Genomic DNA, 14193 nt, shown 5'->3' on the forward strand with positions numbered 1-14193 from the left:
CGGCAGAGGCCGCAACCAATCAGCGTATGAATGCGAAGCTACAGTAGCGCCCCATACGGCCTTTCTCGCACCTCCTCAGTCGCAACAACGTCACAAAACTTGGCAGTCGGCCGTTCCGTTATAGCATGTACTTTTAAAGAATTAGAAAATGTAAAATCCATTCTTAGCTCGCGGGCCGTACAAAAAGAGGCAGCTGGCCGGATTCAGACCGCGGACCGTAGTTAGCCGACCCCTTCTTTAGAGTACTTAGTAGAAAAAACACGTATGCAAGAATAAAGCAATAATATCCCTATGTCTAATATGAAGTAATTTATTCTTCCATATTTCAAAAATGAAGCAGAATTATAGCTCACGTTTGATTGTGATTGCACTGAAATAAAAGACAATGGAGATTCAAGTAAAATAAGAAAGCATTATTATATGGAAAGTTTTTTTTAAAAATTTACACATATGAAAAAAGATAATATAGTAATTAAAATAGGGAACCACCGTGGCTCAGCGGTTAGCGTGACGGAGTGACGATCGAAAGAGGGTTCGAATCCTTGCATCGAAGCAGCCTGGGTCAGCTACCGTGGTGTGTCTTTGGTCAAGGTACTTCACTCCAGTTGCCACGGCACTAAATAACCTACTTGTGTTGATGTGCCGTAAGACACCAAAGCAACCCCAAATAATTATAGCAGTATCAGAGGGATCTGCAAGTGGAACACGTATAATTAACGCAATGATAAATATGCAAGTTTGTAATAGACGTTAAACCTTTTATTAGTTCGAGAGGAGAAATAGAAACCTTGTATATTAATAAGTATACAAGTATGCACGATAGATGTAATAACCGTTGATCATTTAGTTATGTCTGAATATCAGATACTAAAATTCCCTAGTACCAATTTATGCGGTACGACACTGTTTCTTAAACTTTTATGTTATACACATGTGACAACATAAGCTTGTTCATTCATGACAAAATCAAGCAATCATCGTTTTACTGTCAGTAGTAAGTGACCTGTCACTGCTAAGTTTAACCTTCCGGCAATGAAAATACTTATCTGTTCTTGATGCACTTTTGTTCTAAAAATGTCTTAGAATCAACCCAGTCTTATCTTTAATCATCCGCCCTTGCGCTGTAGCGTACCATCATTTCGGACGAACTTCGTGTCGAGCCGTGGGATAAATAAATATCTTAAGTTATGGTTTTGCTAATCACCAGGGCTTGATGCCAGAGGTACCAGATGTCAGGAAAGGCAAATATCACGCAACACCAAACGGTTAGATGTCGTTCTTGCTTTTCAAGTTCTTATGGGAAATTCCATAAAATCTAGACTGCCGTTCTCTGAATGTGACAGATCGCTAAGGATGGATTCGAATATGCCCCTTTCCGCTACATTACCTATTTATGAAACCACAGAGACGGGGCCTGCATTTATGTGAGCTACCGGAATAATTAATCGGACCCATGTTCTCTTATAACCTTTTTGGTATGGGAAACATATCCCCACAGCGTGGAAGAGAACAACATATACCTCCAGTGATATTGTCTATGTGGCCATCTGCATGTACGAATGATGAGGTCCGACTGCCATCAAAAGGTCCGCATAAAGGGTCATCAAGGAATGAAATATTTAGTCCTCTTTCTTCTGAAAGGTCAAGGAGCAATGTGAAGAGTTCTCGCTATTGTGATATGACACCCATTAAAGACAGCTTATCATAGATTCCCAGGCATTTAATGAATTTCCGGATGATAGGGCATATGGTTCCCTCCGAGTATTTCCAAATCCTTCTTACCAAGCGCCACAAGCGGTGGTGGCGTAGGACACTTGGTCATTTTAAATTGCTGTCAACGAACTCTGCCTCTTTCTTCCACTTACCTGACTTAGCCCATGTGTTCAAGTGACACTATGATAATGTCATGCTTAGAGAAACTGGCAGAAACAGTACTCAGACCGGACTGCTACTTGCTCATTTCAAGATGGTTAGAGAAGTAGCGCAATGACTGAGTAGAGTTCAAGAAACGGAAAGATGAAATATATTGGTCCCCATTGCTACATAGACTCTTAATTTTAGTCTCAGGCTATTCATCTGTCTGAACAGTGGCCGCCCTTACGCACTTGGACGTCGAAGCTTCACATGAAGGCATTCGATCGGGTAACTCATCAACATTATCACCGACTCGCGGAAGACGTAGTTATGAGTACAAAAACTGTGTTGTCTTCGGAGCTTTTTAACCTCCATTGAGATGTAGCTTTCGATTCGTCTAGGAATTTGCTAGAAAATAGCCAAATTGTTCTTACGTCTACCACTGGACACTTGGACCTTATTTGGGGTATCATTCCCATTATTGTTTCTCAGGATGTTAGAGAATCAACAACTTTGGTTTCTTGCATCGGTTGCTGGCCGTTGAAACTGATCAGTACTTACATACAACCTAATCGAACCATGGGTCAGCTATAATTCCAACTAAAACTAATTCCGTCTCTTCCCACACCATTAAGTCCGCTCCTAAAACAAGGCGGAGTGGCCAGAACAAGAAAACAAACTCTGCACTTGCGTCAATCTCTCCCAAACAGGTGAGAAGGAAGGAAGAGAGATAGTCGTAGAGACACCGCATATATACAACAATGCATGCCGTTTTCTTTAATATACTTTGCTGCTCGATTGGTACTCATTTTAGAGGCCTGTTCCAACATCAAGGAGGATGGTGTGTCCTCCTTGAATAATAATGGAGCGTTTACGTTATGCAGGAGATAACACTCTTCTATCTTGGAAAGAACTACATCTTCTTCCATCAGTTTAATCTGTTAATATTAAAGAAGTGCACTTCGGAAAGGCGCAGTAGATGGGGTTCAAAACATCAAGTCGCCAGCTTTCTTCTCTCGGATTATTCTGGTCTCCAAAATGGGCGAAAAACTGAAGCTTATTATAGATGTTTCCGCCTCCCTACTCTAACAAATTTCTGGTAAAGGAAATTGTCAAGATGTAAACTGTAGCTTCCTTTGTACCGCTATAACATCCGCTGACTTGGTAGATTCCATCGATCGTCACGATGCGTACTTCAATATCCAGATTTTTCTTTCGCCAAAAAAAGTATTTCCGATTCTCGATTGAACAATAAATACGTAAGTTCTGTGCCATGTTGTTCGGTCTGGTCTCAGCATCCAGAATCTTCAACAGAGCCATGGGAACAACAGCAGCAGCAGCAACAACAACAACAACGAGCAGTCCCTTTTAAATCACAACATGACCAGCTATTGATCTATTGATCTACTGTGATTCAGTTAGGACTGACTCCACACCTTGTTACGTCCATGTTATACATCACATCTTTTCGCGAAAATATATTGGCCCGGCTTATGTTCCATCAGAGTGTATACACAAAATGACGGAACTTTAAATGACGTTACGGACCACGATTTCGTTGTCTGCTTCTCTGTATCTCTCTTTTGGGAACCTTGAATTCTTCAGCTTTCGTAGGGAGAGTGTATTTTCGTCCTCTTACGTTTCTCCTGTTGGTGGTTTGGAAAACCCACAAGATGAAAGTCAGGTAAATTTTCTCTAGTGTCGACATTTCAGTACCACCTCAAGTACTAGTAAAATCAAGAAAGGTGTCTGAAGGGAGTTCCCCTGCATGCCCCTGAACACCAGTCCTATCTGTACATAAACATGTCAGATTCAGGTCGGGAGGGGGCCTCGTTTAGATAAAAAAGGAGTACTTCTCTATACCATTGGTTATAAGAAGATAGTCTAATCAAGATCAACTATTTAGAAATGAAAATCGTGTTCCTTATCCTAAAAGGGTGTTAAGTGGTGCATAAATAATATCTAAGGGCATTGCTTCATGTTATTAACAAATAGTACGTCAGTTGTTGAATACCTCAGACGACAAGAAAGTACTCTTGCTCCTTCTTTCCTTGTGGAAGTTTTGTAAGGAATTACATTAAAAGTTTTTCATATTCTAGGGAACAAAAACGTTCTTTTGGACGGTTATTCAGAACAGGGATCTATTTTTGCAAAGTGGAGAATCTTCTATGATTGGTGTCCTAGGAAACGCATTAATCTTTGCCGATCCTCTCATGTTGCAGCAGCAGATATTTTTATATTCCCCTTTAGATCCCCACTTATAGGATCTTATTTGTTTATTTTCCCCTTTAGATCCTCGCTTATCGGATTTTATTAAGTTGTTCGATCAACAGATACCGGCGTGTCGCTCGTTGACACAAAGATGGAACCTGTCATTAGCTTTTGGGGCACCGAGAAAACACCTTATGAACCTTTGAGTTAAGGTTCTTTTGAAAATCGCATGCTCCAGACCACATTCCTTGTAGCTGTTGAGTCAGCTCTGAGAAGAGGGAACTACATGATTTTTCAACTGAGGAGATATATTTACACTTGAATTACGGTACGGTTTCCTTGTTATGTCAGCGCCATGTTTCCTAGCACAAACCCCAACTTCCATCAGTATTTCCATCCCCGCTTGAAACCCCAGTCTGTACTATGGATGATTGCGATGGACTTGTTTGCCCAAGTAATGCACATAGATTTTATTTAGCAGCTACTAAAGGAAAAAGGAAGGGAAGGAGAAGGCCTTTTCTCCCTTTAGGCGGCTCAAGTGATATTTCAGTATCCACTATCTACCAACGGCATTCGTTTAACATCAAAAGAACGTATGCGTCTCTCAGAGAGAGAGAGAGAGAGAGAGAGAGAGAGAGAATAATCGTTCACGAGGATAGAAGTCCATCAAGTCTGTGATATTGCTTCTTCCCGGACATATTAGAATGAGCCATCATTTGACAATATTATGAAGGCTGCGTTTTGACGAACACGCGCAACCGTCTCCGTTATCTCGGGTCATTAGCAAACCCAAGCCAAGGTACCTCTGGGTCCGATAGTTGTTGTAATCAGCCATCCGGACTACTGCTACATAAACAGTAGTTGACAGCAGTTGACTGTTTTGGCTACAAAGTAAGTAATTTTCCACATTTTACTCCTTTCCAGTCCATCTGTCACCATCCTTGCTAATAATTTCAGTTTAATAATAGTGACTAGTAAGTCGTGAAAAAGAATGATGACGCGTTATAGCGCTCGGATTGATGACGTAAATCCGAATGGTTCGATGCACATGCTCTAATAAACGTCTAGAAGAACGAGCTGGAACATTAACGACGGACGAGGTATTTATATTGAGAAGAAGTTAAGATTTATAATAGTGACAGAAAAGTATGAAAGTTTTACTCCTCTAAAACTACTTTCTTACTCCACTATGTAATTGATTTGTATTAACAACGGCACATTTACAGGCTCTGTTATATAGATATTCTATGAATGGGGAATGATAACTGCATTTCTCTTGTCTAGCTAAAACTGTGGACTCAGGGTTACCTAGCTCTACAATGATAAATAAAGCACATACATACCAAACGAAATATCACGACTCGTTAGTGAAGATTGAAGAAATAGAGCTATTAAAATTTGGATATTTTTCTTTCCATGTTCTGAATTAGAAAGGTATATTAATTCAACTTTTCGAAATTAACTTTACTACAATTTCGGTTTAGCGGTACAACTCGGTGTGCACGTATGCCAAATATTGTTAAATATAATATTAAACATAGAATATGTACAAGTATGTGTATATGATGAAAACGTATAATCCACATACCATAACTAGCTATAAAAACTCTACTAAATCCTTTACGTATATATTTATTGTTAATTTAAATAAATGTCCTCCAAAATTGTTTTGTATTTAATGTCAGTCGCACAACAACATGGTCTCTACAACTAAGTTAGTATAAACACATTTGTAATAATTCAACACACGCATGCCCAAATTAGTCTGGATTACGTCCACACCGTCCCTACCCCTACCAGTTTATGTATGAATGACCTTTCTGCACTATAAAACCAAACAAATGTGTTTGATCGAATTACTACTAGTATTTCGAGCTCAGTAAAGAAGCAATTTAATTATTCTTTTGTCACAATGTTTCATATTTCAAACAAATCATAACATTCCCATTTTCTGTAAATTTGTTCGCTTCGGTCTCGAAGTTTTTGTGTTTAGATTAATGTATAAAATTATTTTTCATGATGATGGTGGAGCTCAGTACTAAGTCGTCTAAGCATTATACTTTGAGTTGGAGTGTACTAAATTCGAATATATAAGAGATTCTATGGAGTCTGACATAATTGCCATAATCTTCTTTACTGGAATATTGCGTTGATATTTTAGTGCTGTATGACAAGGTTCTGTGCTGAAAAATGTGCATAAACTTTTATGATTTGAGTGTGGGTTAGGGTGGCTTGGTTTTTGTTTTCTGGAAGAAAAAAACAAAACAATGGATGGGTGAAGAGGGTTGTCTGCAAAATTATTTTTTTACAATGGGTTGCATGGTATTTTACTAGGCATATACTTTAAAAAAATTCAATTACATTTATCAATGGAGAAATGCTTTCAAAATACTTAGAGGTTATTTACCATTGTAGCTAATATAATTGTTTCACAAAATATTGTCCTCAATGTCTCTTTGAGAATTTTGTTAGAGTGAATATGATGTAACCACACATTGAGCTGCATAAAATTTCAAATAAGAGGGAACTCAACCTATCATGGGTAAAATAATATACCAAACGTAGTGTAAAGAGTAGTGCGCAGTACTGGCTTTAATCTTTTTAAAAATATGTTTTCTTTCAGGGTGTTTGACAGAAGACTTTTCTCATCCGCTTCGACCAGACATTTATCTATCTTATTATATCAAAGAGCATACCAAAATTGTCGGACGGGAATGGTTGCTAAAGAACATCTCTGATACAATTTTCGATAAGCAATTCAAAAGTACAGGAGTATTATTGGTAGCAGAAATGGGGTTTGGAAAGTCAGCTCTGATTTCACATATTGTTTGTGCTGAATCTAAAGAGCCGGGTGGTGAACTGAGATCACGGCTTCTTGCATATCATGTATGTAGATTTGATGCTCTAAATACTAAAAGAGCAGCTATTTTTATTCGAAGACTTGCAGGAATGATAGCAAATTCTATTCCTCAGTTTGGGTCTGCTCTTGAAACCGAATACGGTGTTCTGAGCTACTTAAACTCAACGAAATGTAATTATGATCCAGTTGGATGCATGGATCAAAGTATAGTTTACACATTATCCAAAGTTGAGGCAAGTATTGATACAGAAAGGACTTGGGTTATAGCCATCGACGCCTTAGATGAATGTGAAGACGCAGATGCAAACAAAAATGAAATATTAAGTGTTTTAGAACGGACAGCGCAGAGATTTCCCAAATGGATCAAATTTCTATGCACTTCTAGAAATATTTCGACTATTGTTAGGAGACTGGGAGATTTTCGTTGGATGGAAATAACCTCTAATGATTACAGAAACAAGAGAGACATACATGATTTTGTTAGCAAGCATGTTAACGACAACCAGTCAATTTTCCAAAAACTGTCAAGCGCCTTTATGCTGGATAATGAAAGCAATATTGTTGATAGACTGTGTGAAATGAGTTCAGGAAATTTTTTGTATATTCGCCATGCTCTCGAATATTTAAAATCAACAAATGTTCTGAGTGTAGAGAATATACCTAATACATTAGGCAAAACTTATCAACTCAATTTCGAGCGGATTTACGGCGAAACGGAGGAACGTTTTCATTGGGCCAGGAAAGTGCTGGAAATATTGTGTGCATCCATTGAACCACTGAAGAAAGAAACTATTTTTGACATGTTGCGTTTTGAAAGCACAAATATGAGTAAAATTACATTTAGCAAAGAATTGCAAACGTTGATGCATTTTCTTAGATCCGATGATATTTTGTCCTTCACACACATTTCAATTTATCATTGGCTGACAGATATTAAAAGAGAGGGAATGACTTACTTTATTGAGAAAGAAGTGGGTCACAGTCTAATAGCAAAATACCTGTTTCATTTGGTTAAGGAGTCAAACAACCACAGTGATGAAAATATTATAAATCTTGCACTACATGTTTCTGAATCAAAGAGACAAGACTTGATATCACGCTTCAAAACTCTTCCGCGCAGGTTCTTTAGTAGAAAAAATGAATTTGGTTCATTGCTTCACAAATTGTCCCAGAGTTTAAATTCCTATTTAGCCACCGAACTGTGCCTCTATTTTATCAAAGATGTTGATATCCTCAATGCTGATAACCTAACAGCAGCTTTTATAGCAGCTGGGAGGGGCAACGTAGAAACTTTACGAGCTCTGCTGGATGCAGGAGCCAAAATAACGTTCCGGATATCATTGCCAACACTGCTTGCCGCTGTAGATGACGCCTCGTTTATTATTAAGACACGTACCTTCTGGGGATATGGATTACTTGATATTGCTGCTCAGCACGGTCACGTAGACACCACACTCCTCCTACTCAAGAGAAACAGGAGTATGGCTAATATTTCGAACGAAATAAGTGTAAAACCTCATCATCTTGCATGTGAGTTCGGTCATATCAAGGTGCTCAACATTTTCTTGAACGTCAGCCCCAGATTTGCTGATCAGAGATGCCTGTATAAAGCAGCATCTAGTGGACATGTTGAAATCATAAAAAGACTTCTTAATTTAGGTGTAAAAGATGTGTGTCTTCCCTGTAATGGGAGCTTTTATTGGCTGAAAGAAAATGAGAGCAGAATGCAGTCTACATTTTTTAATTTTAATAATCTCGAAAAATATAATTCGAATACAGACATTTTAAAAAATCTAAGTGAAAAATTATCGAAGAGGAAACCTTTTGATGACTGGCAGACAATATCTTGTGAAACAGCACTTCATGTATCGTCGAGCCTGGGATATATAGACACTGTAAGTCTGCTGATATCTCATGCACAAAATGCCACAACATGTCGAGACAGAGCTGGAAGAACACCTTTTCTTACAGCTGTCATATATAATAGAACAGATATTGTTGAACTTTTATATCCTCTAATAAATGCATCTGATAAAATCATTGAATGGACTTTGACACAGGAAGAAATTATGCATTTGAATGGAATAGAAATAAATAAACTTTCAGTAGGCAAGTGTTCGAATGGTTCATCAGTCATACATCTGATTTCAAGATATGGATTAACCAATCTGGCACAAAATTCTCTTTTCCGTGATATGGATTGGGAAGAAGAGGATAACGAAGGATGCAGACCTATTCATCATGCTGCTTGTCATGCTGGTTTGGATATGTTAGACTACCTATATAGAATGAAAGTGGACTTTTTCTCTCGTACTAAGAATGGGTCCACTGCCTTTCATATTGCAGCCTTATGTCGTCCGTACAATTTACACATCATGTATCTTTTGAATTCTGAAAAAATGCCACCATTATTTGATCATTTAAATCGTAGCATTCTTCAGTATATGTACATGCATCCACTATCCATGGATTCCAACCAGGCTTTGAACAGCATCTCAGAAAGAGTAGATTTAATGAAGAGACTTTTATCTGAGGAAGATATCATGCATGTTGATTTAACCGGTGCTAATGTATTGCATTATATCATGAAGCATGGTTACTTTAATGCAATACGATATCTCTACAAGGAATATCAAGATATATTTTTAAAACTTATTCTTCAAAATGACAATTTAAAAAATAGACCTCTAGATGAGGCATTTTCCAACCTTCCTTATGATGAACGTATTGTTCGAACACCTTATAATTGTTCCATGGAGAAAGTAATTTCTCATACGTGTGATGGTGTGGATGTGAATGATTATGTTATGTATATGTCACCCATTGAATTATCCATTTTCTTTTTTGTAATTAATGTAAGTCCTAAAATTGAATATCATCGTTATTTTAAACGATATGTTCACGAAGCTGTCAAAAGGTCTAATGTATATGTAACTCTCATGTTTTTGATCTATTTTAACGCACACAGTACCCTTGGAAAAGATGGATTTAATCCGTTGACTATTTTCACATCCATTGGAAACAACCCTAATATGGCAAACCTGTTCCTTGGGGATGGGTGTGAGTGTTTAAAATGTGGAATGCCATTTGCAAAATCCCCCCTTCATCAGATTTCTTTGAATATGAACAATTCATTCTGGTTCGTTGACAGAAAGAGAGTACACGCCATGGTAAAGGATTTAAGCACAGAATATATCGAACAGTGTGCAGACAATGAAGGATTTAACGTGCTACAAAGAGCAATTGAAGGCGGAAATTACGAGCTTGCCAAATACTACTTTGATCGTGGATTATCACTGACAGGAGACACTGAATCTGTTTTACAGTATGTCATGCTCGGAGCTATGGCTAAATTCCCCCTGGCTACATTTAATACAACGCCATACGAATTACGATTTTTCAATATAACACAACACATGCATAGCGAAATCTTGTTTCCGCAAGTTCGAGTTGATTATGACAAAACCACTCTTCTTGCACTTCGTAATATACAGAAGAGCAGAGGTTTGATGTATGATGTAATTTGCCAAAACAAGAAGTCCACACTGTCATTGGTTCATCTAGATGCTGCCAATGGACTCCTGAAAAGTCTAAAATACATCGCCAATAAATGGGGAAACACAGCTTTACTATGTAAAAATGCTGACTTAATAACACCAATTTACCTTGCCTACATGTTTAATCAGTCTCATGTCATACGATACCTTGAGAAGCAAAAAATTACGTTGAATTTTCCAAAACTTAAGCCTGAATTATACTTGTCATTTATCCTTTTGTTTGATGTGAATAAGTTACACCAGGGAAAGCGAAACTGTCTACGTACCGTTCTTCAGTGCGTGAATACAATGAATTATTCTCCTCATAATTATTTTGTTTTGGTAAGAGCCTCTAGCTGTCTTAAAATATTCTCCTGTTCCGACTTGTTACCGAAGTTGGTGTATCGCTTTAAGAAAGCACAAAGAACAATGGCACGACTTGTTAGAATATTCTTAAAAACTTTGTACATAAAGGACTTAAGGAAAATTACTGGAAATAATAACTGTATGAGAGCTGCTTCAGGACAGTGTGAACTTGAATTTCCCGAATTAAGAACATTGTTGAGTGCAGTTCCATTAACGTTGAAAGACCTCTTTTTAGAAGCAGTTCTGATGGAAAATTGGAATCAACATTCAATAGTATATGCAATGAAGTGGCTTTTAGATCGTTGGAACAACATCATGATGCAAAATCGTAACATGACTAAATATCGCCTTTTATATTTTAAAATAGTTTCATCGGTTTTTGAACCAGTGTTCGAGAGCAAATATGTCTACCTTCGATCTCTTACTCAGATCGGTAGATATGATGAACTAAAAATCTCAAGTTCCAATGTCCCAAATTTATCAAATATAACCCATGTGAAATTGGTTGTTGAATTACCCCGAACTATGATGGATGATTTTAAACCTTTAAATGATTTTGTCAGTTCAAAGAAACGCAAGAATTCATGAATATTTTCTTTTTTGTTTCTTGCACTGCTTGATTTAGAAATATTTTAGATAAGTTGTATTAGCATTTATTTATTTTCTATTTTGTTACGGAGTATCTTTCAAGAAAGATCCAACTTCTTTTGATGACCTTCTGACTATGAACTATACAGACTAGGTTGTGTCTTAGGAAAAAGTTATACACATAATGATGACCTTGAGGTGTGGCAACAAAAGCTGGTCTTGTTTTATCATTTAACCCTTAAAAATGTCACTGACAAGAAAAGCTTACAATCCCAACCATGCAGTTATATTTATTTTATTTCCAATTAAAGATCAGTGTCATTATTTACATGCTATATTAATCATTTTAATTTTGTTTTGAAATCTAAAACGTTACTCGAAAATATTGAAATAGTTTAATGATTTTTTTTTACGAATCTAACCTGCTAATAAAATTATGTATTTCCACAAGAAACATCCTTCAATGTTAAGCCATCTTAATTGCCTAATATTATCACATATTCATAAGCACGTGTAATGTGCCTGAATCATATTCTGTGCAAAACAATTAGGTAGCTTATTCAAGTAATATATACATACGTAACTATCCCTTCAATTTTGTGAAATAAACATATTCCTTTAGAAATATGAATTATCGTATTCTTATAATGTTATATATATCTATATTGTGTTTAATTTTTGTTCATAATTATTTATTATAATGATCACTTATGAACAACATATTACATAGCTAATTTTTGTCGATGGATGTATATTCTATTTGTAGATAATGCACAATAAAGAGGTTATTTACTTGGATTTTACTTTTAAACTCAGCGTCGAGAAAGAATCTGTTTCCAGATTGGTGTAATTATCCGACTGGATGGTTAAGTACTGCGAGATAAGTCAGGTTGGCTTTATTTTGACATTAGTCAGATGGGGGATATTGCGAAAAAGACCAAGTAGGTATGTTATGCGACACAGAGTCGCAGTAGAGTCGTGGTGATTTATAAAAGGAGGAAGAATTGAAAATTATTAATCCTTTACCTATTACCATTCTTACTTTATTTTCAGTCTGCAGAAGTATTCAGTGTTGTGTTTAGATTTAATTTGAGTGGAAGAAGTTTTTAAAATATTTATTAGAATTATAAACTGCTCACATGACTGTTTGAAATGAACACTATTTTGGAATTGTTCTGAACTCATTGAAAGACGTTCTGGATACACGAAGACTATTGATAATTCAGCAAATCCAAGGCTGTTGGTACATCAGAACATTGAGGACCTGGAATTCATTCGGCGTACTATTCTGTTGAACTTGTGATAAAACGTATAGGATTATTTTAAATTTATTTCATAATAATGTAAGTTGTTCTAACATTTCATTATTTAACTTAAAAATGGTAAATTATTTGTTGAATGTTACAAAACGTGTTGGTTTAGCTTCTTTCTGTTTAAGATCATATAGTCGTAACAATGACCAATACAATTAAAATATTCTTAATTTTTAACTTTGAAGAACATAATTAGTTTGATCGAATAATCGACTCAAGTCTACTGTGTATACTTAAATTATTCATGAAACCGAAAAGGCATTTTCAATGTGAACTACCGTCAGATAGTGACACATAATAATAACTATAAGAAACGAAGATAATTTAACTGGAATTGTTGAAATTAGATTTGCTGTTGTGTAGCTAAGTATTCTTTTCAATCCATATAATACGCGATATAATTATTCTTTATTTCTTTCGAGGGACTCTTTTGGTTTGCATTTCTTCCGATGTTAATGCTGTTCTGTTGTTTATTTAATTTTCATACTGATTTAGTCCGCTGACTTTAATGTCAATAATTCCTCTTCGTAATGTCAAGCTGTCGTTGGGTATTTATGAAAATTAGTCTTGTTTGCATAACGCTGACTCACACAAGTCAGAAAAAAAAACACATTTCTTGGTACGTTAGTTAAAACTTAAATTTGTATCTCATTATTTTATAATCACAAGTTTTATATCATTAACACGTAATATTATTTAAAAAATGCGTTGAAATGTTAGAAAGTTATATTAAAAAAGATTATGTCTTGTTTTGTCTCGAACTATATGAATTACTCTCTGAAATATATTTATCATATAGCAATATTAACCCAAGGTTATTTTGATTTACATACATACATAATATATATATATATATATATATATATATATATATATATATATATATATATATATATATATATATATATATATATATCTTTCTACGACAACGCAAAGTCAATCTCGATATCTAAATTTGTAAAGGAGATTGAGATTATACGCAAAAGGTCAAGATCTACATATTGTAGCGGACTCACTGGACAGGGTTGTGCAGAGTTCATTCTTTCCGTCAATACGTAGTTGAGTTGGAAATGCAAGTATGTGTATTTGTGTATAACTGTTTGTGCTATAAAAACATATATGCGTATTATGTACGCTACAACTTTGATATACCACTCGTACGAATGATTATAATAAAAGGAAACTCAGCAAGCTTAGTTTTCTTTTAATGAAATATTTATTCATCTCGTGGTATATCATTTATTTAACGTAATTATAGTTCTGAATATTTGCTTTGTATGTTATTTTTAAAAAAATCATTTTCTTTATTTCATTATATGGTGTGGGAAATGAAACATTGTATCTTGTGGCTGACATTTGTAAATTATATATTTTTTCTTTTCCTCATAGTGAGAATCATTATCTTAAGCTGAGTAAAGGACATTATATTTTTTCTAGCTAGTGTACGTTATGATTGCCATGATTT

The 14193-nt window shown here is 35.8% G+C and overlaps 2 protein-coding genes across 2 annotated transcripts in view; both read left to right on the plus strand.

Annotated features, from left to right (window-relative positions):
• The window catches only part of LOC149789441 (uncharacterized), a 90189-nt gene that overhangs the window by 33836 nt on the left and 42160 nt on the right, over nt 1-14193 (plus strand). The window lies entirely within an intron of this gene.
• On the plus strand, nt 6772-12434 carry LOC149789442 (uncharacterized). Its single transcript, XM_089975534.1, has one exon. It carries the CDS (start codon nt 6856-6858, stop codon nt 11413-11415), a length of 4560 nt encoding a protein of 1519 aa, XP_089831660.1. The 5' UTR covers nt 6772-6855; the 3' UTR covers nt 11416-12434.

The sequence above is a fragment of the Sinohyriopsis cumingii genome, chromosome 11 (assembly GCF_028554795.1).
Source record: "Sinohyriopsis cumingii isolate HCF-2022 chromosome 11, ASM2855479v2, whole genome shotgun sequence".
Taxonomy (NCBI): Eukaryota; Metazoa; Mollusca; class Bivalvia; order Unionida; family Unionidae; genus Sinohyriopsis; species Sinohyriopsis cumingii.